The sequence below is a fragment of the Ceratotherium simum genome, chromosome 38, assembly GCF_057802395.1.
Source record: "Ceratotherium simum simum isolate JZ-2026a chromosome 38, ASM5780239v1, whole genome shotgun sequence".
In the NCBI taxonomy this organism is placed as follows: Eukaryota; Metazoa; Chordata; class Mammalia; order Perissodactyla; family Rhinocerotidae; genus Ceratotherium; species Ceratotherium simum.
In genome coordinates this window covers 14,827,553-14,854,613 of record NC_141937.1, presented here as the reverse complement: position 1 = coordinate 14,854,613, position 27,061 = coordinate 14,827,553, and the positions used below count along the sequence as shown (strand labels likewise).

Below are 27,061 nucleotides of genomic sequence, written 5' to 3'. Positions count from 1 at the left end.
ATTTTCATGCACTGTTCTGGGGGGTCTGGATATTCTAGTAAACCAACAGACATTTGAGTTTTGAGCAACATGATGTTTTCCCGCTAAGCATATGTAGGCAAATTTATCTTTAAACACCAAATAGACATGCATCTTACAGTACTAAAACTCCCTAAAGCATTTTCCTCTTTGCCTCAAACTTTCTACCTTATGAAATTTATACGGTTTAGTAAGTGCAAGATAAATACCTGTGAATTGGATTTAATTCAGTAGTCCAGATACCTGTTGTGCTCCAAATGAGTGACCATAAACTCCAGAGACTATATTGACTATTATCCAATTGTAGAGTGGGTGTCTAAGGAGAAAATAGCTGCATATGAGGAATTCTTTCTTTTGTTGTAACTATTATGAATATATTCATAAGCAAAAAAATCAAAATACATGCTTAAATATGTAGTATCCTTTACAGTCAAATGGGAAATTTTTCTCCTTTAGAAAAATTCCCTTTTTCTTTCATAGTCCCTGTGGCAACTACGGTATTTAATACCATTTACTTTTTACATGATGATAATTCTTTTATATGTATATTTTTTTCTGCTTTTTTTCCTGAGACTAAGAATTGATCCATGAGTCCCTTCTAATTTAGTAGCAGAATCACTGAGTTGATGAAGTGGGAACAAATGCACTGTTTGATTATTACATTTAAATGAGGTAAGAGAGAGGAAATATTTCATGGGGCTTAGGGAGGAAAACGCTCAGGCTTGGAAGCTCAGATTCAGGAAATGAATATACACATTAAAATATTAAAATCATTCTTCTTTAAATAATTTAATTAACTAAATCACATTGGTCAATTTTTCCACAAACTCAATGGTCTCTTAGCAATATCTCCCCAAATAAATATGGTTTGGCTTCAGGATCTTCAAAATAACACCATGTGGACATGATATACTCTTAATTTGCAATGTTAAAAGAAAGCTTACCATTTGTTGAGCACAAGAGGAAGGGACAGTGTGGTAATTACTCATCACTGTAGATAGTTAGTAACAACTTCTAAGAGTCTGGGTAAATCTGCTCTTTTTATGCAGAAAGAGAATCAAGGAGACTGAATATCAGTAATAGATATATATACATTCAATATTTGATCTATATCTGACAGATAATACACTGACCCACAAGAGCATTTTATGGCACAATTAATAGTGTTATTTTTCGTCTAGCTGTTCTTCTCTGTTAACCCAGATGTTTTGCTGGTGTTCATCTGTGTCACAGAGAGAAGTAGAATAATTAGCAATTTCAAGTGATGTCATCCTCTTTTTTAAGAGATCAGAGGCCTCTTCTGAGTCTTTCACAATATTCAAAAAATAAGATAAGAACAAACACAGGGGTTTGATTTTCAATCTTCATATGAGATAAATAAATAAGCAACATGGTCCAGGAAAGTTTACTGTTTTTTAGTAATTTCAATAACGAAAATTCACAGGAGAGAAAAATGATCATTCTGAATTTATTTAAAGCACTTAGTCCAGGCCCTTGCGTGTCTCTCAAATTGTCATAAATTTTACACTGGAGAACCCACAGCTAATAAATGCTCTACAAGCCTGCCAAGAAAAACATCACTGTGGGTTACTCTAAGTGCTTGGAATATAGCGGAAGAATGGTTTTTTTGCAATCCTATTTGGATCTCCTTATCTGATGGCATTAGGTTATCACACACCCACACACTTTCCAGAACTCCTCCCACTTCCCTCTCTTGACATACTGAGCAATCCTAGGTAGGTGACACTTTCAGATCAGAGAACTAAAAATATCTGTGGTTCCTAAAAGAGTAAGACATAGAGGATTTTTATTAAATTGAATGTGAAATGATGGATTTCACTTAAATGCACTGCTCTCGGAGGTTCTAGATATTTCAGTAAATCAACAGACATTTGAGTTTTGAGCAACATGATGTTTTCCCATTAAGCGGAGGGAAGTGAATTTATTTTTAAACATCAGATAGACATGCATCTTGGAATTAGTGCTCTGGACATTATCTATCACAACCAGATATACTGGTGTGTTTCTCTTAATTTTCAGATAAAGACAAATAAACTGTAAAAAGTTGCATAAGGCTTGGTCAATTCTCTTTGTTAAGAATACCCATACTATTGATTATAAAATTGATCATTTATATAACTAAATTTCTTCTGCCTGTCTATGGTAAGAATTGCAATCCATTGGTCAGGTTCATGTGAGTCAAGTGCATTCAGGGATATTATTTTATTTATACCACTGTGTCTTTTATTGTCTACTTAGCGTAAGACAGCAGTAGCAATCGTTAAATTGCGTATTTGTCTTATAGCCTAGAAGGTCAGACACAAGCATTCTAATAAGGTACTACAAGTCAACAGATGAGTATTAAATACATGCAATGATATCTGGTAGGTAAAAAGTGGAAGATAAGGTAAGTGGAGACACAAGAACAGCTTGGATGATGAAAAGTACTACTTGGGTTGAACCCCAAAATAATGTGGGACTTGAAAACATTCAGTGACTTATTTGAAATGTCTCTCTTTTAGTACCAGCAAGAGCCAGCAAAGCCCAGTAATATTGGTCAGGACTGACCAATATATTAAATGTAGTGGCAGTTGACAAGCCCTGCAATTTCACATATAGTAACAAAGATGAACAGCGTAACAGTAAGAGGAGAGATCTGATGCGGCAAAAACCTTAGAGAAGGTGACAAAACAAGACAACAGATGGCGAGAGGCTACAAGGAACAGCTGCCACCACCTAGGTGAGAAGGAACTGATAGTCCAAACAAATTTCACCTTTGCATAGCTTTCTTTTAGACACAGAGAGATAAAATGTGTCATCTAAGCAATCATTTTTATTTAAGTGGCTAGTAAATGCTCATAATTGTGTCAAAAAAGTTTCCTAATACAAAAACAAACAAGTGTTTATTTGCTGTCAAATAATTCAAAAGAGAAGCAAATGGATCCACTAAAAATATGCCTCTGTGTTTTTCTTCTAACTAATGACGATCTTTTAGCTCCATCTCCCATGATGTTTCCCCTTTCTTCTTGGTTTTATCCTCAGGCAGTCTAAACTCTCCTTGACGTTCACAGAAATTGAGAGATGGGAAAGAGTTAGAATTACTGGAGGAAAGTTTTCCTCTAGATGGCTCTTTATTTCATAAAGAAAAAAACGTAATCTGTAAAGTTCTCAGAAATACTGAACATAAATTTACGCACTGTGAAATTAGAAAGCTCTTACTTAAATATAGCCATGGCAGAAATGATATTTCAATAAGGACCTAACTGCCCAGTGAGGGTATGAACAAATAGTTTTCCTCTTTTTTTAATGGAGACTATGCTATGGTTCTCCCCATGTATTTATACTGTCATGTATTTGCAAGCCTAAAATCAGATAATTTGGGAAGATCTCCTTCTAAATCTAAGAAGACACCAAAAAGAACTTGTGAATGAGAATGCCTTTGTTGATCTGAGGTGGTCTGAGGTGGTCTAAGGTGAGAAAGCCTTGATCATTCAACTGAGTAGAGGGTATATTCTAATGATTTACACCAAGCTAGGGAGCACTCATTTATACCAAAAGCAGGAAGGTTGGTAAAAGTTCAACAGGGAGATAAATGCCTAAAAATAGGAAGAAGACAAAGATTTGCTGATTATCAAGAAACAGGATTTATGGTTGATGGCACCAGTTATCAAGACAATGAACAATAGTAGACCTAGCTAGGCATAGGGTTAACTTAATTGAAGAAACAAAGATTCATCTAACTGGGTATTCCTCCTTAACCATGGGCTAATCAATAATTTTAGACAAACCGAAGAAGAGGAAGCAATAGGTTTAAGGTCGACTTTCATAACCAATGCCATTGAGACCTCCGGTAGGGGCAAATGAAGCAAATGAAAGACAACAGCCTAAGCTAAATGAGAAAACTACAGCAGGATAGGGATGTAAATGTTTTCCTTTCCTGAAGGACAAAGGAGCCAGGCAGGATACAGCCCTGCAGAATAGCTACAGAGGAAAAATGAAGTTCAAGTCATGGGCAGAGGGACACCTTGGACACCCATAGAAAAGATTACAAATCATGATCTGAAATGATTTGAGAGTCACTAGACTTAGTAATAGTTCCAGTAGGAATGGAATTGAAACAGCACCGAGAGAAATTGTTCATAAGATGAGATCCATGGATTAGGCCACGTGAGACTATCTGAAAGATGAGTGAGGAGGGTATCTATTCCTGAAGTTGTTTCCATACTGACCCCTTTGCAATCAGTCACGGGCTGTGTGTAAAAAGCTACACATGCTTTGGAAGTTCATCTCCCGTGTTCATCGGCCACTTTGCTTGTTTACCCAGATGCCCCCTGTACTGGATTGCCTTGCCCCTTGATTCCCACTCATTTTGGTCAATGCTTATGCTCCTTCAATTGATGCCAAAGTCTGGCGCTCAGCAACTTGGAGATAAGATACTCAGTGCATCTTCTCCACTCTCCATTCCTCCACCATACTGACTCCTCCAACAGTCAGCTTGAGAAAAATTTGGACACATCTGCACTAGGTGAAAAATGGAGGGGATGTTAATTAGTACTTTCCATGGGCCTAAGTTACTCACTTCCTCATTTAACAACAAACCACATCTGGTAGTATGTACTTTTGTTATTTTAAATCCTTTCTGGAACGAGTAGGATATAAATAAAGCTTTCTCGTGATCTGAAACCAGGCTCAGAGCTGTTTTGTTTTTTTGTTAATACCTGCCGAGTTTTAGGTAGCTACTATTCTGAGAGAGAGAGAAGTGAGGGAGGGACTGAGTGAGTCCTGCTATAAGAACTAACTTGGAAGGAGAGAAGCCCCCTCTGTGGCCATTACCCATGAGCCAAGCAACAAAATAGACGAAAACATGAGACAGGTCAGAATGCAGAAGCAGCAGCAGAGGCCAGACCGGGAAGAGAATCTGTGTATTTCAGACTCAAGTAACTACTCTGCAGGTGAAATAATCGTTGCCAGGAAGATGAGACAAGACTTCAGCATCTCGGCGCCTATTATTTTCATGACTTCTCACTCCCACTCACAGCATAAAACTGAGAGCTGAGACAGTTGTCTGAGTGATTCAAGGAAAAGGAAAATAAAACTCTAATACCTCAATTGCCTCTATATTACATTGGAGTCGGAGACTTTTTTTGGCCTGCATCCTAGATTTCAATGTTATATTCTGCAATATAAGGACTAAATTCAGCTTTAGTATAAAACATCTGGCGTTACTTTGCAAAAATATTTGTGTCATTTTAAATGAAACGCTGCTGACAGCTCTGCCTTTAGCTGCATGGAAATCAGCCTGATCAGAAGAAAGGAAGCGTTAGCTCCTGACATAAATCTCCTTTCAGAAGTTTCCATTCAAGCTGGATGTGGATGCCAAGAGAACGACTGTCTTTCCAGGTTAATTGGTTTGACTATATCTGAAGAAATGTTTGGGGACTTCATTTGAAAATATTCCATAATAATAGGAAATTTATACAAACATATTCAAACTTTTAAGTCACTGATAATGATGATAAAACTTTTACCATCTTATTTTTTGGGAAACTTGTCCATCAAAATGATTATAAAACTGATTGTTAAAAGGCATAAACTATCTCATATTTGTTCTATGTCTCTTAAAGTAAAATTCAATACAGAAAGAAAAGCATCCTATGTTCAATGATTATCGATCTGATCTATAATAATGAAAAACTAGACACAGTAGAGGATTAGTTAAACCAACAATGATACACATCTAAAATGGAATATTATTTAACCATTCAATGTTAATGTAGATTTGTATTTATTGATGTGTGAAGATGTGCGCGATATAACTGCTTCATTAAAAAACCCACAGGGCATAAAATAGCATTCACAGTGTAAACCCATTTTTCTTCATTTATGTGTGTGTATATTGGAAAACACCTGGAAGGATATATACCAAAATACTTACATCTATCTATCTTCTATCTGTCTATCTACCTATCGATCTGTCTGTCTGTCTGTCTAATCTATCTATCCATCCATCATTTAGCTAGCTAGCTAGCTAATTTCTCTATCTATCTATCAATGTGGTGGTATTGGAAAGATTATCATTTTGTTCTTTATACTCTTCTATGTTGTTGAATTTTAAGAAACATATTACTGAGCCAGCCCTTATGGCCTAGTGGTTCAAGTTTGGCGCACTCTGATTCAGCAGTCCAGGTTCAGTTCCCGGGCATGGAACCAAACCACTTATCTGCCAGTGTGGTGGCAGCTCCCATAGAAGAACCAGAAGGACTTACTATAGTATACACAACTATGTACTGGGGCCTTAGGGGGGAAAAGGGAAGGAAAAAGGAGGAAGATTGGCAACAGATGTTAGCTTAGGGCAAATCTTTCCCAGAAAAAAAAGAAACATATTACTTGTATAATCTGGGAAAACTAAGCTATTTAAATTCTAGAAAAAAATTTAGACACCTATTAAATACATGCTTTGGCTAATCTCACTGAGAGAGTGCTAAAGATAATCGCTACAGTTTATGAAGAATATTTTTGCTTAAACGACAAAAATCTTACTAGTTTTCCTTTTGAACTTCTTTTGGTCTATGTGGCTAAAAAAGTAATGAGAAAATCTCTACATTTTCTAGGCATCACATTTTCTGTGTTAAATTATTAAATAGCTAACTAGCAGTGAAGAAATAAAGAAATAGACTCATGTTTCCTCTCTTAAACCAGAAACAAAAGCCACTTGGTACTTCAAAGCAACGACTGTTCTTGAAATGTAATGGGAGTGTCTAATGTTCTGTATCAATAATCTGACCCACATTAGAAGTTATTTTGGATAACAGGAAATAGTTTTCTTTATCAAATATATAAAAGCTCATATTAATGTGTAGCTGGTTATAAAGCAACTCTGCCAAGAGGAAATATATTACAGCACTTCAGCCCAGTGGTCTGCACTTAAGACTGATTCAACATTTTCCTTATAAAATTCCATTTTTGAGACATCAATAATTGAGCCAATTAAAACCAATTCCAGGTTGAAACTATGTATAGCTTTCTGAGCAGAAAAGGCTCTCTTTACAGTTTGGAGCATAGGAACAATTTTACTTTTCTAAATGCAGATGTTTAAAGATATTTTTGTGGTTGTGATTTGGGCTTAGAGCTTTTGCTAATTTAAAAAGGAATTTTAAAAAATATTCTTGGAGCGATATGTGTTCCTGAGAGTAATGCTTGGTTTTAAATAAAATGGGTAGAGTATGCTGTGCAACTAGTGCATACCTTCCCCAAAACAGAGTGAAAATATGAAGTTTAGGAAAGTAATAATTAACAATTACTATTCCTAAATGTCTTATATGTGGAACAAAAGCCAACTTTCCCTCGTATAATGAAAAATAGGTTAACATTACAAATCTGTGGCATAAATACACATGGTTACACTGCGGGGAAGGAAGTGAGCATCCTTCAACTCTCCATCTTCACAGTCTGTGGCTTGGCACTGCCTACAGAGAAGGAGCCACAGTTTGCTGTCTACAACCCAATGGCCCATCTGGAGCGTGGCGAGAAGGGAGCTCATTGGCAGTTCTGTCAGAATGTGGCCTAGTTTCCTAAAACCCGGCATGAGAATTAACATGAGGAAGGGCCAGTGCCCAAGCCAGAGCACAAACACAGCAGTGCCAGGGAGGCTCTGGGGCTGCCTGGCGTTAGCCCAGGAGGAATCTCAACCAACTTCCAAAGGGTCCCCGGCCCCCCGTCCAGAGTGACTCAATGCAAAATTCTTCCGTGGTGGTTACAACCTGGTCACTAGCATTGAAGTCCCTGAAGGGGCAGGATGTCCCTGTCATTTTCAGAGTTAGATCCTTACGTTTAACACAATATCTAGAACATAGAAGGTATTCAATTTATATTTGGCGTAGGAATGGAATATCTGCTGAATTGCCACTCATTACTGCATTTCACAAACAAAAGATCACACAAATGCAAAGAAACTAATCAATCCTATGGCAAAGCTTTCAGAAGAAAAAATGTCCTTGAGAACAGCATTATTTTTTAACCTATAGCCTAATTAATATTTACTAGTTCAAGTGACTACAGCAAATAAGTAGTACTTATAGAGGAATTTTTGCAACAGCCCTGTTGAAGCAACAGTTTAAAAGTGAAGTGATGAGTTAAAGATTTCTCTCTCTATCTCCCTTCAAAGGCACATCGTGGAGGAGGTGAATTTACTAACCTAACATCCATTCAACAAATATTCAGTGGACATTTACTACATTTTGCAAAGTTGAAGAAGACGTTGGCTCTACGGTCAACAGCTCCAAACTATTCGTAATAAGTGCTCTAATTACAAGTAAATACAAAGGGCATAATTTTATACAAAGTAAGCACATACTAAATATCAACCTTGCTTTTCAAGTTAGAACAGAGCTAAAAAGGCAATGCTTATTCATAAGCCATATAAGTTGATCAGGAGGAGAAAATTCTATTAAATTTCATAAATTTGGAGAGAGTCAGATAATCTAGGTTCTAGTCCTATTTTGCCTTAACCTAAATGCATGACTTTGTACAAATCATTTAATTTTTAGGAATTTTAGTTACTCATCTTTAACAATTGGAGTTAGACAAGTTGATCTTTTAAGATTTCTTCCCTCAAAAATTATGGGATTCTGTAAGTCTTTCAGAACACTTAGATTTCAACCATTAAGTGTCACCTAGGAAATCTAAAAAATGCAGCTGTTTTTGAGTAAAGTTAAATAGACAAAGTTGGATTTTTACTATAACCAGCCATCTTCCAAACATTTATAAATAATTAATGGAGTTTATGTGACCATTGCTATCATCCTATTATACTCATAAAAGTAGCTCCAATATTCAATGTCATCATGAAACTATTCTTTTTATTTATCTTTTATTTTTATTTTTTGCTGAGGAAGATTCACCCTGAGCTAACATCCATTGCCAAGCTTTCTCTTTTTGCTTGAGGAAGATTCACCCTGAGCTAACATCTGTGCCAATCTTCCTCTATTTTGTATGTGAGTCACTGCCACAACATGGCGGCCAATGAGTGGTGTAGGTCCACGCTCGGGAACCGAACCTGGGCCACCAAAGTGGAGTGTGCTGAACTTAACCACTAGGCTATGGGGCCAGCCCTGAAACTATTCTTTTTAAAAGTACAAAGCAACAAAAGAAGAAAAGCTTTAAAATACATCAGAAATAACATTCCTTCATTGTTTGTCTGATTATTATTGTGGTGATGGGAGTTAATATTTTGAAAAGGAGCCATTTTACCATAAAGGTGAGATATGCATTTCATAGAAAACAAACATTATAAAATCAAATAGAAAGTGTTAAAAACTGCTATTTGTATACACATTTCTAGTCTGATTTAAACATGCTTCATATTAATTTATTAAGTTCATTAATGATGCATAGGTGTCTCCCTACCATAATTCTGTAAATAAAGAAGTATTATGACATTAGAACACAAAATGATCTCAGAATATCTGACTCTCACTGTATGAGACCCATGAACTTGGCAATGCTTTCGTGACTGTTTTCACACCTTTTGACTTGTAAACACAAGTGCAGTGCACTCTTTAGAGATTTTTCACAACTTCGCTGAATAAGGTCAAGTCAAGAGACAGAAATTTCCACAAAATCATTTTGTATGTCATACATCCCACTTCTTACAAATTTGACTATAGTGCTACTAATTGCAGGGACAGAGAAATTAAAGGGATATAATTAGCATGAACATATCCAGAAATAAAAAAAATAATTGCTAGTTTCTCATCATGATTATTCAGTATGACCTAAATGTTTTTGGTAGAAAACTAGATATTATGATAATTAATATTTAAAATGATCTTTCCTTTTGATGAAATGTATAGGCAAGCTTCAATTCACTAAGTGGCCATGAATTCATTTTTGTGATAAGTTATTTTGAACCTAAAAAGATAAATTTGTGAGTGATGGGAAGCTCCCGCCCCCCGTGTATTGAACCCACAGAGCAGTTGGCTAATAGAAGTGGTAGTGCTCAAAGACTAGCTTTGTGTTCTGGTCCAGGGAGTGTGGAGATGAGGATGAGAGAGAGTGCTCCTCCTCTCATTTGCAAGATTGTTTCCAGATAAAATTTTGAAATAGCTAAGGGCTGTCTTTGATGTTTTGCTTTTTTTCCTCTTCATCCTTTTCCACTTCTTAATTTCTCTTTTCTGATGGCCCTAAAGTCCTCAGGGCCCCAAGCCCTACAAAGTGTGATCTCCTGTGAGTGGTGGCCTCATGGCCTCTTGAGTATTGCACAGGGCCCTGCACTCAGATGGGCCCCACACATGGCTTAATGCTCTACTGCATATTAATTATTCTTTTTTTTTTTTAATTTTTTGTTTATTGCAGTAACATTGGTTTATAACATTGTAAAAATTTCAGGTGTACATCATTGTACTTCTATTTCTGCATAGATTACATCATGTTCACCACCAAAATACTAATTACAACCCATCACCACACACATGTACCCAATTATCCCTTTCACCCTCCTCCCTCCCCTCTTCCCCTCTGGTAACCACCAATCCAATCTCTGTCCCTATGTGTTTGTTTATTGTTGTTATTATCTACTACTTAATGAAGGAAATCATACGGTATTTGACCTTCTCCCTCTGACTTATTTCACTTTGCATTATACCCTCAATGTCCATCCATGTTGTCACAAATGGCTGGATTTCATCGTTTCTTATGGCTGAGTAGTATTCCATTGCGTATATATACCACAGCTTCTTTATCCATTCGTCCCTTGATGGGCACTTAGGTTGCTTCCAAGTCTTGGCTATTGTGAATAATGCTGCAATGAACACAGGGGTGCATGTACCTTTGCAAATTGGTGTTTTCAAGTTCTTTGGATAAATACCCAACAGTGGAATAGCTGGATCATATGGCAGTTCTATCCTTGATTTTTTGAGGAATCTCCATACTGTTTTCCATAGTGGCTGCACCAGTTTGCACTCCCACCAGCAGTGTATGAGAGTTGCCTTCTCTCCACATCCTCTCCAACACATGTTGTTTCCTGTCTTGTTAATTATAGCCATTCTGACGGGCGTGAGGTGATATCTCATTGTAGTTTTGATTTGCATTTCCCTGATAGTTAGTGATTTTGAACATCTTTTCATGTGTCTGTTGGCCATCTGTATATCTTCTTTGGAGAAATGTCTGTTCAGGTCTTTTGCCCATTTTTTAATTGGGTTGTTAGTTTTTTTGTTGTTGAGATGCATGAGTTCTTTATATATTTTGGAGATTAAGCCCTTATCAGATGTATGGTTTGCAAATATCTTCTCCCAATTGTTAGGTTGTCTTTTCGTTTTGTTGATGGTTTCCTTTGCTGTGCAGAAGCTTTTTAGTTTGATGTAGTCCCATTTGTTTATTTTTTCTACTGTTTCTCTTGCCCGGTCAGATGTGGTGTTTGAAAAGATGTTGCTAAGACCGATGTCGAAGAGCGTACTGCCTATGTTTTCTTCTAGAATTTTCATAGTTTCAGGTCTTACATTCAAGTCTTTAATCCATTTGGAGTTAATTTTTGTGTATGGTGTAAGGTAAGGGTCTACTTTCATTTTTTTGCATGTGGCTATCCAGTTTTCCCAACACCATTTGTTGAAGAGACTTTCTTTTCCCCATTGTATGTTCTTGGCTCTTCTGTCAAAGATTAGCTGTCCATAGACGTGTGGGTTTATTTCTGGGCTTTCGATTCTATTCCATTGATCTGTGTGTCTGTTTTTGTGCCAGTACCATGCTGTTTTGGTTACTATAGCTTTGTAGTATATTTTGAAATCAGGGAGTGTGATACCTCCAGCTTTGTTCTTTTTGCTCAGGATTCCTTTAGCTATTCGGGGTCTTTTGTTGTTCCATATGAATTTTAGGATTCTTTGTTCTATTTCTGTGAAAAATGTTGTTGGAACTTTGATAGGGATTGCATTGAATCTATAGATTGCTTTAGGAAGCATAGACATCTTAACTATGTTAATTCTTCCAATCCAAGAGCACGGAATATCTTTCCATTTCTTTGTGTCTTCTTCAATTTCTTTCAGAAATGTTTTAAATTTTTCGGTGTACAGATCTTTCACCTCTTTGGTTAAGTTTATTCCTAGGTATTTTATTCTTTTTGTTGCAATTGTAAATGGGATGGTATTCTTAATTTCTCTTTCTGCTACTTCGTTGTTAGTGTACAGAAATGCAACTGATTTTTGTATGTTGATTTTGTATCCTGCAACTTTACCATATTCGTTTATTACTTCTAAAAGTTTTCTGGTGGATTCTTTAGGGTTTTCTATATATAAAATCATGTCATCTGCAAATAGTGACAGTTTCACTTCTTCCTTTCCAATTTGGATCCCTTTTATTTCTTTCTCTTGCCTGATTGCTCTGGCTAGGACTTCCAATACTATGTTAAATAGGAGTGGTGACAGTGGGCATCCTTGTCTGGTTCCTGTTCTTAGAGGGATAATATTAATTATTCTTAATAACTGTTCAAAAAAGGGCCATGCATTTTTATTTTGTGCTGGGCCAAAATAAAAGAATTATGTAGCCTGTCTTGCCTCCTACCCATAATGATCCAGTGATCATTAGCAACTATGCCAAAGAATAACCGTAAAGGAATATGAACTAATGTATAAATATCGAGTTACCCCTCAATTCTCTCAGTGATTGGAGTTCCTCAAATATCTACTTATGACCTTGGCTTATCACTTCACTGCCCTAGAACTCTGTTATTTCATCTGCAAAATAAGAACATCAAATTATAAACTATAAGTCCCCTTCCAATCTTTTTGTTTTTAATTTATTTTTTATTTTTTTTGTGAGGAAGATCAGCCCTGAGCTAACATCCATGCTAATTCTCCTCTTTTTCCTGAGGAAGACCAGCTCTGAGCTAACATTTATTGCCAATCCTCCTCCTTTTTTTTCCGCCAAAGCCCCAGTAGATAGTTGTATGTCATAGTTGCACATCCTTCTAGTTGCTGTACGTGGGATGCGGCCTCAGCATGGACGGAGAAGCGGTGCCTCAGTGCGTGCCCAGGATCCGAACCCCAGGCTGCCAACAGCAGAGCGCGCGCACTTAACCGCTAAGCCACGGGGCCGGCCCCTCCCCTTCCACTGTAAACTACTGCATCACCCTATATAAAACTAGGGACCTGGGCTTTTATGAGTGAGCTGTTTTCAACTCAGGCAAAATAAAAGATTACACGAAAATAATCTAGACCATTAAATGATCTGCTACCCTGGTCAATTTACTTAAACACAACTGCATGTTTTTGTGGAAATTTAATTTATTCATTCATTTATTCATTAAACATATACTTACCCATCATCATATCTATCATCTAGTTTATAAATTCCTTGTTAATTATCATGCCATTCCAGCAGCCTACAGCCCCATAAGGATAGGAATTCTGTATATCATGTTTATATCTATAGTCAGAGGACTTGGACACAGTACATGCTAGGAAAATACTTCTTAAATACAGGAAAATACAGGAATGTACAATTGAATGAAGTGAATACCCACTAAACGTCAAGTTTTGTGTTCAGTACTGGAGATCCAGAGTTGAATAAGACAAGACTCCTATCCTCAAGGTTCTAATATTCTAATGCGACACAGAGAGAAAGAAACCATTACAGACTGATGTAATCAATACTTTAATAGAAGCATGTTCCAAGTAGAGTACCAAGGAGGAATCCTCTCACTTTGGCTGGTGGTATTGGAAAAGGCTTCACGGAAGAGATGATGTTTGAGCTGAGTCTTAGAGCCTGAGTAGAAGCCCAGGTAAATAAAAAAGACAAAGGAGAGAGAGAACAGGCAAGGACATGGACGTGAGATCAAAGCTAGCTTGAGGAGAACTAGAAGTGGTTCAGGGTGATTGGAACACCGGAATCAGTGGAGGGTGATCAGAAACAAAGATAGGAAGATTAAAAGGAACCAGATAATGATGATCCTTTATGCATAATGAACTTATCATGAAGGTCCTGATGAGTCATTGTGGGCTTTTAAACAGGGAAAAGGACACAATCAAAGTTGTATTTTGAAAGATCTCTCTTGTTACAATAACAAGGGTACAATCTAGTTTAACTCCCAGGTTTCTAGGTAAGAATTCCACATTTTTCTGTTCAGTATTGAAGTGATGAATGCTCATATCAACCACAACTGGAGAGAGTGAGATAATCTGTGAGAAGTCTCAGAAAAGTAAAGGAGCTGAAAATGTAGGTCATGGGTGTGTAATTAATATAATTCTTGGCAAAATGAACACTATGGCTCATCAAATAATAAGAACATCAACAACAACAAAAGCAACACAAGATAAGTCTGAAAATCTCAAAATCCTTCCTAAATCAGTAAACAGGTGAACAGTACAATAAAGAATAAACAGATAAAAGGGAGTCAAAGTGCCAATGTGAACAATGTTGGTGACACATGTGAGAATAAAAGGACAATTGTATAATTCAAGGTAAATCATTTTTTTAAACTTGGGTGGAGACGAGTGTTTACTAAACATGAAAGATTATTATCAGTAGAGGAAGGAATTGTTTGTTTTTAATCCAAGAGGTCATTGTGAACAAAGGAAAAAAAAAAAAAAGAACAGTTACCATAGAAACCATTTTAAAATACTGAAGCCAACTTTACTACATCCAAGGAATTTAAAATCTTATATAAATCATTTGACCCTGTTTGAGGCAGTTGCCAATGTCTTCTCCCAAATATTTTCATTCATTTATTTGAGTAGAAAAATCAGAAAACTATGACTTGCCTATCCTCAGCATTATGGCAAAGCTGCACATATTCTTATATGATAACTTTTCAACTATTTAAATGAGTGCATGATTAACTGAATACCTATGATTATTAATTGCTTAATTAAATTACAGAACATTATACAAAATCAGGAACTGTGTATTTAGGTGTGAATACCACAAAAAGAATGTGTTAATATTCTCATCAGCCCCAATTAGAAAGAAAATAGAAGAGAAAAATAATAACCTACGATGTGAATTGTTTTTGTAAGGCTCTTAAGATATATGAGGGATTTATTATATGAAATTTAAAGTCTAGTATTTTTTTCCCCTCACAATATCTATTACCTTAAATTATACATTAAGGAAACTCTAAAGTTCATGGGCACCTGTGTGGTCTTCATTCCTCCTACAGAAGTCAACTCAAGGTCCCAGGTCTGATTGAGCACAGGCAGGGTTAAATAGCTACCAGTACAGTAGAAGAGTTTTCCTAAATGCAAATGTAGTGTTCCCAAATTCAGTTACAGTACTTTTGGGAAGGGTACCTTCCCAGTCTTGATGGAGAGGAAATCCCAGAGTCCTCACAACGTTCCAGATAATCCAAACACCTATAATGTCATATTTTCTCTTTTCTTTTCAAGAAACTGTGCCCTAGAGGAGCTAATTGAACAACCACCGAAGCAATGAAAATAGACGACACTGACTCTGTGAGGATTTTCTCCAAAACGTGACAGGAATGCTATTACTTTTGTTACGGGGGAAGAATCTAGAAAGATAATGTCAAGGAGTACAAGTGGAGATTTATGAGAGCAGTAGGTGCACAAGGAAGGAAGGCACTGAGACGCAACAGTCACACACAAGTGTCCAAGTGGCATCAGTGGGAGTATCATTCTCGTGAAGACCATCTTTCAGTTCATGGCCGGGCCCCCAATGCCACAAGAATGGAGAACTGACTGGGGCCTGAGTGAAAGACATTTTATGCTTAGGATGCACTGTTGATTGGGCTCTACTTAAAGTAAAGAATTCTATTTACTAAATTTTTAAGGAATCGCTGCTATCCAATTAACTTCCAAGAACCTTGCAACTCTTTATGGGCAATGCATAGAGTCACTCTTTTATTCTCCCAGAAATGATTTTGAAACTATAGGCACATGTCTCTGCACTTGTTCAGCCTGATATTTATATATAAAAAACACATAGCCTTTTTATATACTATAAACATTTAAAACATGAACTTTTTTTTTTTTTTGGTGAGGAAGATTGGCCCTGAGCTAACATCTGTTGCCAATCCTTCTCTTTTTTGCTTGAGGGATATTGTCCCTGAGCTAACATCTGTGCCAATCTTCCTCTATTTTGTATGTGGGATGCCTCCACAGCATGGCTTGATGAGCGGTGTGTAGGTCCACGCCTGGGATCTGAACTTGCGAACCCCAGGCCGTTGAAGTGGAGTGCATGAACCCAACCACAACGCCACCAGGCTGGCCCCTAAACATGAACTTTTTAAGAACGTTAATAGCATTAACACAATTGATCACTCCCTCCTTGAATTCTTTCTTTCCTTGGCTTCCAGATCTTCCTTCTCTCTTCCCTCTTCTTACCACATAGGCTGCAACTTCTCGGTCTCAGATGTGGGACCCTCCTCATTCCCCCATCCTCCATGCTGGATGCTTTATTTCTCAAATATCCTCTCTTTTCTATCTGCCCTAGTTTCCTGGGTGGTGTCAACCAATCCCACATCTTTAAATACTATCTGTATGCTCATAATTTCCAAATGTTTTCTCCAGCTGTGTCATCTCCCTTGATCTCTACAGTCATGTATACTCAACCACTTTCTTGGATGTCCTCCAGGCATCTAAAATGTAACATGTGCAAAAAAAAGCTCTTGATTTTCCTCGTCAATCCTGTTCCCAACAATCTTCTTTTGGGACTTCTTTGTCTTTCTTCACTTCATAATGAAAAATGAGGAGGCCAACTTTCCTTCCTCTCTCTCATACACCACATCCAATCCATCAGCAAATTATTTGGGCTTTACTTTCAAAATATATCTAGATTTTTACTACTTCTCTCTCCATCCACTGTTTAATATCTAATCCAAGCCACTCATCTCTCTTGCAACTTAACAAAATTACCTCCCTTCTGGTCTTCCTGCTTCCGTCATTGAAAATCAATATGATATTAAATATATTGTACTCACTCAACAAATACTTATGAAATATCTTCATTATGAAATGCACTATGCTAGTCAACGTGTAGGGCACTGACGTGAGTGTGACCCAGTTTTTGCCTTCAAGGTGTTTATATTCTGAATGGGTGGATTAGACATATACACGTACCGTAATGCAAAGCAATGCTAGGTAATTGCCATAAGAGTGCTACGAAGTGTTAAAGGAATTTACTCGAAGGAGAGGGAATTTCTGATTATATCCACAAGAAAGCCCTTGCTGAGGAGGCTGTGTTTAAGTTGGGCCTTGAAGATAAGTCAAGTTTTAGGAGCAGTCAACAGAGCTCATTCCTGAAAGTGCCCCAGCAAGAGACAGAAGAGTCAGGGCATCTTAAGAGCATTGCAAGTTGTGCCATTTGGCAGACATCTAGGGATAGGTAAGGGAGCTGGAGGAGACAAATGCTGGGCATGTAAGACAGAGTTGGAAGAGGGAAGCCAAGCCAAGAAGCTAGGACTTTAATAGGGAAGTCAAGAAATCAAGGAAGATTTTCACCATGGGGATAACAAAATTAAAGTGCTATGTTAAAAGGAACTAATTTGGAGGCAATGGGTGGGAATGCTCTAAGTTTTATTTGTAGGCCTTAGAGGCTCCTACATTGAGAGGCCTGCCACACCCTATATCAAGAGCAATCAAGTGTGCCCACACCCCCATTAAATATATTTGTACATATATAATTTTTGAATTTACTTGATTTACATTTGACTAGTTGACATAATTTTAGCATTTGTAAACCTCTGTTAATTTTAATTTAGCAGTTCTCTTTTTCTATTGGAAAGCCAATATTTTGCAGGCCCTTGAAGACCCTGAAGTCCTCAGGCACTTTATCCATAATGCACAATGGATAAAATGGCTCTGCAGGGCTGGCCCAGTGGCGTAGTGGTTATGTTTGCTCACTCTGCTTCTGTGGCTCGGAGTTCGTGGGTTCAGATCCCAGGTGTGCGGACCTACACACCACTCGTTAAGCCACGCTGTGGCAGTGTCCCACATACAAAATAGAGGAAGGTTGGCACAGGTGTTAGCTCAGGGCCAATCTTCCTCACCACTACCAACAACAAAAAAATGGCTCTGCAAACAGAAAGGCTTGGAGGATCATGAAACAATGTAAATGCTTTAATGCACTTAAAAGTAATATGAACATGTAATATACTTTTAGGAAGGAGAAATGTGTTTAAAGCATTACAGTTACAAAAACAATACACATATCTGAGAGGTCAATAGGGTCACCCATTCAGGCTGGATATGTGCCCTTAAAGTGATTTTATGGTCAAAAAACCAATTTTGATTAAAAATAAAAATCAGATATAAAATTTTTAAGAGGGCAGATAAGTAGGATTAAATTTAACTGGTTTCTTCTTTTGGTTTTACATATATTGTGACTAATTTCATCTTCAATTCATTAATTTAAGGATCATAATTTATCCATTTATTCATTAAATATGTATTTAACTATGATGTTCCCAAATATAAACAAACAATTTTTGTTTTGTGCTGAGTTTTGTTTAGTATTTAAATTCAAAATACTATCACACAACATTCATTATAGGAGGAAAGAGATTAAACCAAAAGGAGAATTTCAGCTTAAAAACAATAAATGGATTTTTGACACTGTTTTGTGGTTTAATAAGAATATTCATTAAGTCAGAGTAATAAAGTATAGAACTTAATCTCTCAAGGCACTATAAAAAAATCATAATCTTCACAAAATGGCAAACTTTTTCTTTCCCAATGCTTATTTGATGTTAAACTAAAAGAAATTATGTCTTCATTGTTTATTTATTGTTGTTTATTCTACTTCTCAGTCAACTTTTTTGTTAGTCTGAGGTTGTCTTCTACAGTGGAATGGATTTATAGGAAATATTATATTGAACCAAGAAAAGTTTAAAGTTGCTCATAAAAACAATTTTAGGGGCAGGTCATGATTACTATTTACTGAAGAGTTAGCAAATTTCATAGATATATCTCAAAGAGTAAGAATGCTTATCCCTTTTCTCATTTATTTTCCTTTGAATTTATTCACAAGGCTTAAAAATCAAAATTTGACCTTGCAGTCAATAATCCTCCTTTTTTATTAAAATGATCTCTACATGACACCTTAGCTTGCCCATTTGAATATTCTCTAGCATTCACCACTAGCTCAATGAGGTTGCGTTGATTCCCCCCTCTCTTACAATAATAAACACTGATATGTTAATTTAAAAATCCTGAAAATGTAATAGATTATCTTTAAATGAAAAAGATGTATTTGATAAGTCAGTCAAAAAGTCCTTTTTAGGCAAATGTTATGCAGCAGCATGATGAAATTTACAAAGAGCCTTAAACTATTGTCACTATCTTAAAGAAATTTCTAATCGGAAGAGTTCAGACATATATTTTTTTAGATGTGACTAAAAAACTGAAGTAACTCCACAAGCCACCTGTTAAATGGATCCCTTAGTTAGCCTTTAAGAGCAGAAAATGTATATACTAATTACGTGCATTTAAAATTTTAATACCCCTGTATTATTCTATTGTCCTGTATTTGCTTTTAAGGTTATATTTAAATTGATGAAAGTTACAGAAACATTCATTATTCTTAAGAGCAAAAGAAACTCTGCATTGCAGTCTGTCTGCTCATCCATAATTCAGGATCCCAGCCTAAAACATTATGCTCCAACAGACACAAATATTGGCAAAGGTGAAATGTTGAACTGCTACAATGGCAGCTAAATTATGTAGCAATCTGTGTGTGCGCTTTAATTTCCTAGCACTAGGAATCAAAATGAAAAGCAGAAAAACAGTCAACAATTATGGTTGTAAACTAAATAAACAGGACAGTAAAGCCAAGTTGCCATTATTCAACGCTACATGATTTTTATAAGTTATACACGGATCCGATATGACAGTAAAACCCAAGAGGAGGAAAAAACATTAGTTACTTGGATTATCTATCCAGACAAACAAAAGGGGATTCTAGAAGAATGTTCTTATGAATTTGAACTTTGAAAATAGTACCTCTAGTTCTATTATGTTGATATAAACTGATTTTTCCTTGAATAAATGCCCTCATTTGTCCTAATCATCTAAGCAATAATGCCAGCCCTCCATTTATTAGGACCCTGGTCACTGGTTTGGAGTTCTAGTAGGTAGAAAAAGTTACTAAATACCCTTGACAGAAGACAGGTCTCCACTGCCAAGGGCAGTTATCTCTTGTTTGGACTCAAAGCATCAGTAAGATGCACAATGAGAACTGAGATGGAGGAGACACGAACCTCGCCTGCTGAATGGGCAGAATAAACCCAGCAGGTCAATACGTTAACAGACATATCTGCCAGATCACCCTCACTTCCAGCTGCTTCATTTTGCTTCTGCTGATGCAGGCTAGCTATGTCGCATCTTGTGGCAGTGCAGACCTTACATTTTGTAGCCATTAATAACCTATATTTATATTAAATGAGTCATGCTGAAAACTAATGATAAATATCTAGTGCCCAGGAACTGTATCTCCTTCTGAATTGTAAGGCTTATTATTCTAACCTTGTCAGGTCCCCTTATGATGTTATAACTCTTTCTTTTACTAGAAAGGAAAAAATAACTAATATAGTAAGTAAAAATCACTTCATTATGTAATAAAATTACTAGTTTTATACAGCACAGAATATGTAAAACCATTAACATTCCTCCCAAAATCTGCATGACTAGAAAAACGTGCAACAAATGATCATGCCTGTGCCTTCTCATCCAATTTCCTTCCGGGACTATTGGAACAGCATGCCATATGACAGTATTTATAGTCTTTAAAGCACCTTTCATCTGTTATCTCACAGAGCTTGACAGCAATCTTGAGACGGCTAAGAGAGGTGAGACAGTCCACATTTTGCAAGTGGGGTCCCTAAATGCGGAGATGCTAAATAGGACACCCACTGTCACAGGCCTAGTGTAGGATGGGCATGGGGGGATTCCACTACTTCCTCTCCTCCACACACTTCTCAAGAAAAATCACTTACATACCCACTACAAAAAATAATAACATAAAACACTGAGGTATCCCTTTCTACTCCCTAACCATTACCTTAATAAAAGAATTTCCTTTCAAGCCAAATAAAAATAAAGAGGAAAATATCTGTAGGACCGTAATCCGATTCCGAATTAAGTTTTTCAAATTTACTGTTTATAATTTCTCTTTATTGTCAATATATATCTCATCCAGAGAATTTTCACATTTAATAGACTCAGAGGAAAATCTGCTTTATTACCCAATCATCGCTCCCACCCTTTTGTAAGGGACCTGTAGGTTTCCTTTCCATCGTTCTGTAGATGAGGTCACTGAGGGATAAAATGGTTCGGGAATTTGTGCCCAGACTAACAGCAAAGACAGACACAGACAGGGGAATGGAACTCCAAGTTCTGTGTTCCATCTACCCAAGTGAAGATGTACAACTTAAATTGGAGATCCTTGGCACTGGGCAAACCCAATCAGAGCTTTTTCAGCCTCGAGGAGATCTGTGTTCACATATTCAACACGGATCTGTTCTTGTAATTAAACAGGCTTTTTCTGGCATGATGAGTGGGATCTTTCAGCAATAAATGTGAAACAAGCACCACTTGCACTGAGGCATCCCAGATCAGCCCGGGTAGAAATACACGAGTGAGAGTCACGTGACTGCAGACGCTTCACTTAAATTGGTGGTCTCTGGGCAGACATGGAAAAAGACCCAGTTCCACCAATCTCCTGATTTTCTATAGCTGTGAGCATGTTCTGGGCCGCGAATATCCAGATTTAAGAGTTTAGTCTGTATTTGAGAGTCAAGAGTGCTTAACTGGAAATTCCTGCTATGCCCATCAAATATATTATAAGCAAAGAAAGTAGTGTTGTGACAGGTTAATATGATGGCTGTGGTGCAAAACCATAATGACCCCTTGCTGGAGATACTAGAAAACCTAAAATCCAACCTATGACATTATATTTAAGCTTTCCTGACAAAGACTAGAGCAAAACCCTGCTAAATATCGATATTTTTAAATCCTAAAAATATCCATTTGAAGCCTGGGAGAGCTGGCATTGGGATTGTAACAGAGAAGCAATATTTTCATCTACCTATAGATGAGGATTATTTTTATGGTTCAAGGAATTTACATATTTAACAAAAATTCACAGTTAGGAATTTATCTATGAGCTGCCATAACATTTCACTGTTAACTCTCAACGGTTTGCTGTTAGAGAAAGAACACTAGTGAGGGATGTGGTTCCAGGCCATATGCTGCCACTAACCATTAATCTCGTCACATCATTTCACTCTTCTGGCATCTTTGCCTCATCTCGCTTAAAGACTTTCTGGATCTCTAAGGACTTTCTAGTTAGGATAAGTAAACCACTACTTTACTTATCTGACTATAGCATATAGTTATTGTCTACCATTGTCACGATAACCTTATCGGGGCACCGTCACGATGTTGTATTGTCATCAGTTATTGAAGGACAGTTTGGTGGTACCTCTGAATACCCAGCTGGACACTGAATAACCACTAAGGTCACACAAAGGCAGGTACAAAAGCAAAAAAGGAGCTTTGCCTTTTTCCTACATAAAGAAGACAGTATCTTAAAATAGCATGGACTAGTTTGAAAACACTGGGATAAAACACATCATTTTGCTATTCTTTGCTGTGGTTTCATAAAGCTGAATAAAAAAGCAAGCCAATTGAAAAGATTCTAAGGTAAGTTGCTCTTTGAAATTTAAAGCCTATAAAAAAACCCAAACCAAAACAAACCCCGACCTTTCTGCCCCTTACCTTGCAGTCTTTGCATTACATTGGCGATGTCGCGAGATCGCGAGGTTGTTCTGGAGGCTGCCATGGTGCCTCCTGTAGCAGAAAACCAACACTAGAGACTCTTCGCCCAAGACAACGCAGCACTACGCCACTCCAGAAAACATACTTGAACTTCTCCAGATCTATCGAGTCATAAACGAATCCCAGGCACTTGCAACAGTCAGTGAGGAGACAGCACTCCCAGAGATTGAACCACTTCTTTTGCTTTAAGACTATCTTCTTAAATGAACTCAGGAACCTGAAAAACAAATAGAAAAGGTACAATATTTTTAAAAACTCTACATAGGTCACCCTAGTGCTAAAAGGAGACCTATTTTTACTCAGTTTGAATAGATGATTCATTACCAAGTGAAGTAACTAATGTAAAAATACTTCTATAAAGTGGTAGGCACATACTAGGAATTCTTACGATATTTGATAAAATATATACATACTTGAGATGCACACAATAAAATCAGTTGCTAAAAGGAGACATGTTCACTCTTATCCCATGTTTTCATTTTTTTTTTATAATTTTATTTATTTATTTATTTATTTTTCCCCCCAAAGCCCCAGTAGATAGTTGTGTGTCATAGCTGCACATCCTTCTAGTTGCTGTATGTGGGTCGCGGCCTCATCATGGCCGGAGAAGTGGTGTGTCGGTGCGCGCTCGGGATCTGAACCCGGGCCGCCAGCAGTGGAGCGCGCACACTTAACCGCTAAGCCATGGGGCCGGCCCAGCCATGTTTTCATTTTAAACCATAAACTTTTTTCATTGATTTACGAAAGTACTCAAAACACTGAGTTCTACTTCTCAATATTCACAGGTTCTCTTCTCTACGCTATTCTAGCCTGCTTTGTGCACAAGTGTGCGGTGTTTTGCTCTGTTTTGTTTGTACACTTTTCAGGAATGAGATCGAATCTTAGGTCCTAATAATTTGATGAATTGAAACAGTATAAATGTAAAACTATTTCATTCTAAAAATTTGAGTTTCAAATATTCTAATTTTAGAAGTCAAAATGGGTTTGATTTAGCTTTCTTCCTCCCCATATAGAAAGACTCTTAAGTAAGTTGTAAGGCTGGAGTAGGGGTGGGTTAAGCAGAGAGGACATTTTCCTGCTAACCCCTTCCTGAATTCTCTGCTTTGGTCAAGTTTAATTCATCATTCTGGACTGGGGGAGATAAAAGAGGGAGGAGAGTAGTGATGAAAGCTTGACATTGAGACATGTAACTTGAACAAGGATTTCCTAACCCTAGGGGTAGCTAAGAGAAGGTCTTGCCATGAATAAGATAATTAATGACAGAAAGAAGAGGAGGGTGAAAAATGCACCCGGAGAACGAAACTTAACCAAGGGGCCAAATTGAGGAAGGCTATGTGAGAATGATGCTTTATTACAATTCACACTCATTTCTTGGTTATGATCATGAAGGTGAAGGAAAAGAATGGGGTAGGGGAGGATGGCAAAAAAAAAAAAAAAAAAACTGAAAAGAAAAGACAGCCCATGTGTGGGATGGTCTATTTGTGAAAAGGAAAATAAGAGGAGTCTATGAGTGCTATCCAAAGTTACGTCATCACCTGAATATGGTCATAAAAACAGTATTATTTATGAACATTGGTCAAGTAATAGAGTGTAATTACAAATTACAATTTATTTTAAGAATTGCATTATTGGTATCTGGTTAGAATGCACAAATGCAAAGCTCATAATATCTTTTTTAGACTACCGTCTTAAAAAGGATGCAAAACATTGCACATTGCTGCTGCCCTGTGTGAAACCGCAGCATAAAGATGTACTGGGGCAAGAAAGGGTGACCTGGTCACTGAGCAAGTTGGGAGGCAGCAGTGCAGTGAAGAGCATTAATTGGTGAGAAGGTAGAGACAAGGTAGGCTTCTCTTGGCTTCTTGAAAGGATATTTACTAGAAGAAGGATCCAATACTTGGCAGCTTCTGGGATAGAGAGGTACATCTCTGTGGGTGGCTCTCCAAGGGAGTCTCAGAGGAGAAATAATTACTTATGGCTGGCCTGTCACGCACCAGGCCTACAGCCCTGCTGGAATTGTGTGCCCATTAGCAGGCTCTATCTCCTCGGGGAAAATGTTCCACCTGCCCACATACAAAAGCTACCTTAATTTGAAGACTAACAGACAGCAAGAAGTGCCTGAGGGATCTTACAAATGGCTCCTCTAAGCTGTTAGAAAGTTAGGTTCTCCAAATGTAAGAAAATAACTTTCTGAAGTCTAGTTATCTAGCTACCTACATACATACTAAGCAGAGATGAGGGAAGAAATCCATTTTAATTTAGCTACTTCATGCCATGCCCTGCTCAGCACTGGAGATCATAAATGATTAAGACCCGGTCCCCACCATCAATCAAGAATTATGGAATTAAAATGGGTTTCTGAAAGTCATTGCATTACAGATCACCATGCTTCCACACTCTTCTAGTTCACATTCATATTACACAATAGATTAATCCTGAAATATCTCCCCCTCTCTCTCCTTCTCTCCCTCTCTCTTTTGTTACCACATTAAACTCAGAATTTCTCTGCTTGTGTCCACCCTCAGCTTAGGTATTCAGTCTTACCTCCAGAGTATAACTAACTCACTCTGAGTGTCAGAGCTCAGTGCTGGGGGAACTAGGATGAATATGACACATGACCTATTTTTTGAGGAGCTTAGAACATAGTGGGAGATACAGCATAGAAAAGATAATATAACAATACCACGGGTAATTGCAAATATGGAGATGAAGGATACAAAGAATGGGCACTAAGGCAATCTGGAAGTTCTGGAGAGTCCTGGGAGGGAGCGAACCCCTGAACCGAGTCTTGGTAAATGAGTTAGAATTAGTCAGGTGAAAAATATGAAAGATGCATTCCAGGCAGAATGAATAGCTTGAACAAAGGTGTGGACACAAGAAACGCCATGATTCTACGTGGAACTACCCAGGGTTAGTGAAGGAATGTCACCAGGTGACATTCCGGAGCTGAGTGTGGAGAAGGAGGTAACAGCCAGACCGTGAGAGTCCTGCGTGCTATGCTCAGAAGCTTGGTCCTGATTCTCCAAGAGGCAACAGGAAAGCACTGAGAGATTTCAAGCTGAAGGTGACCAGGTATAATTTAGATTATTCTAGCTACATTTTTTAAGGGTGTATTTGAGAAAGACAAGACCGGAAGATCCAGGAAGATCTGTTAGCAAGGCATCTCAGGAGAACAGGTGGGAGATGATGAGAGACTGAAGTAGGGCAGTGATTGGAGGGTAAAATCTGAAAAATCTTTAGGAGGCAAAATGTGCAAGACTTGGTGATTGGTTGGGAAGAGGAGATAGGAAATAGGAGGTGGGGTAGTCAGAGTACCTTGGATGACTCTCGGGATTCTGACTTGAGATTTTGTAGGTAATGGTGCCCTCAACTGAGCTCAGCAGGAGAGGAACTATGTAGGCTTTACTGCCCAATACTCTTCAGTTCATACCCTCATATCCTTGCTGAACAATTTCTTAATTACCCCTTCACATCACCCCTCTGAAGGACACTTGTAGCTGAACAAATCCAAAAGATCACTAAATACCTAGCCCAGGACCCACACTCTGCTTGAAGCCATCACTAAACACACCTGCACATATTCAACATTATTTTCCTTCAATTCCTCCAGCACTAACAACCCATGCTATTATAAGTATGATCTGTCTTATATTCATAGACTGTGAACATTTTTCAGACATAGACACTATAACTCTTATTGTTTTGACATCCCACTCATTGATGCCAAGTATATCCCTGTGTGCATCCTAGCCCTCAGTATATATTTTTGTTTTATTGAATCAAGTTCATAATACTTAACCTCTACAAAACACCCCCCAGAAAACCCCTTCCTCCCTAATGCAGAAGAAGTTAATGCAATATCCTTCCCTTTTTAGACATAAGATAAAATATTTTGCTTTCATCATTCATGTATACACATATTTCCCCTTTTGTGAAATTACAATGTTCTTGCTTTTTACTGATACTTAATTTAAAGGGAAGTATGATTTGATAAGAAATTTGAAACTAATAAAACAATAAAAGGAGACTGGGAATTAGAAGATATGAGTTCTAGACTTAGTTTTGTTCCACTAGTTGGGTGATTTTGAGCTGGTGCTGTGCATGGAAGTCCTCAACAACTGCTTGTCACAGGGATTGTAGCACCGGGAAACGCACGTACCATGGACTAAGACAGACATGGAGCTGAGTCTTAATTCTGTCTCTTATCATCTGTGTGATCTTAAGAAAAGTGAGCTTTGTTTAATGCTAAATTAGGTTTAATTTAA

General features: G+C 37.5%; 1 protein-coding gene across 1 annotated transcript in view; it reads right to left on the bottom strand.

Moving 5' to 3' along the window:
• SYNE1 (spectrin repeat containing nuclear envelope protein 1) overlaps window positions 1–27,061 on the bottom strand; it is a 452,863-nt gene that overhangs the window by 421,600 nt on the left and 4,202 nt on the right. The window contains exon 2 of the mRNA XM_087425127.1: window positions 22,737–23,013. Coding sequence (XP_087281253.1) covers window positions 22,737–22,800 — 64 coding nt within the window. The 5' untranslated portion in view covers window positions 22,801–23,013. The remainder of the gene's footprint in view (window positions 1–22,736; window positions 23,014–27,061) is intronic.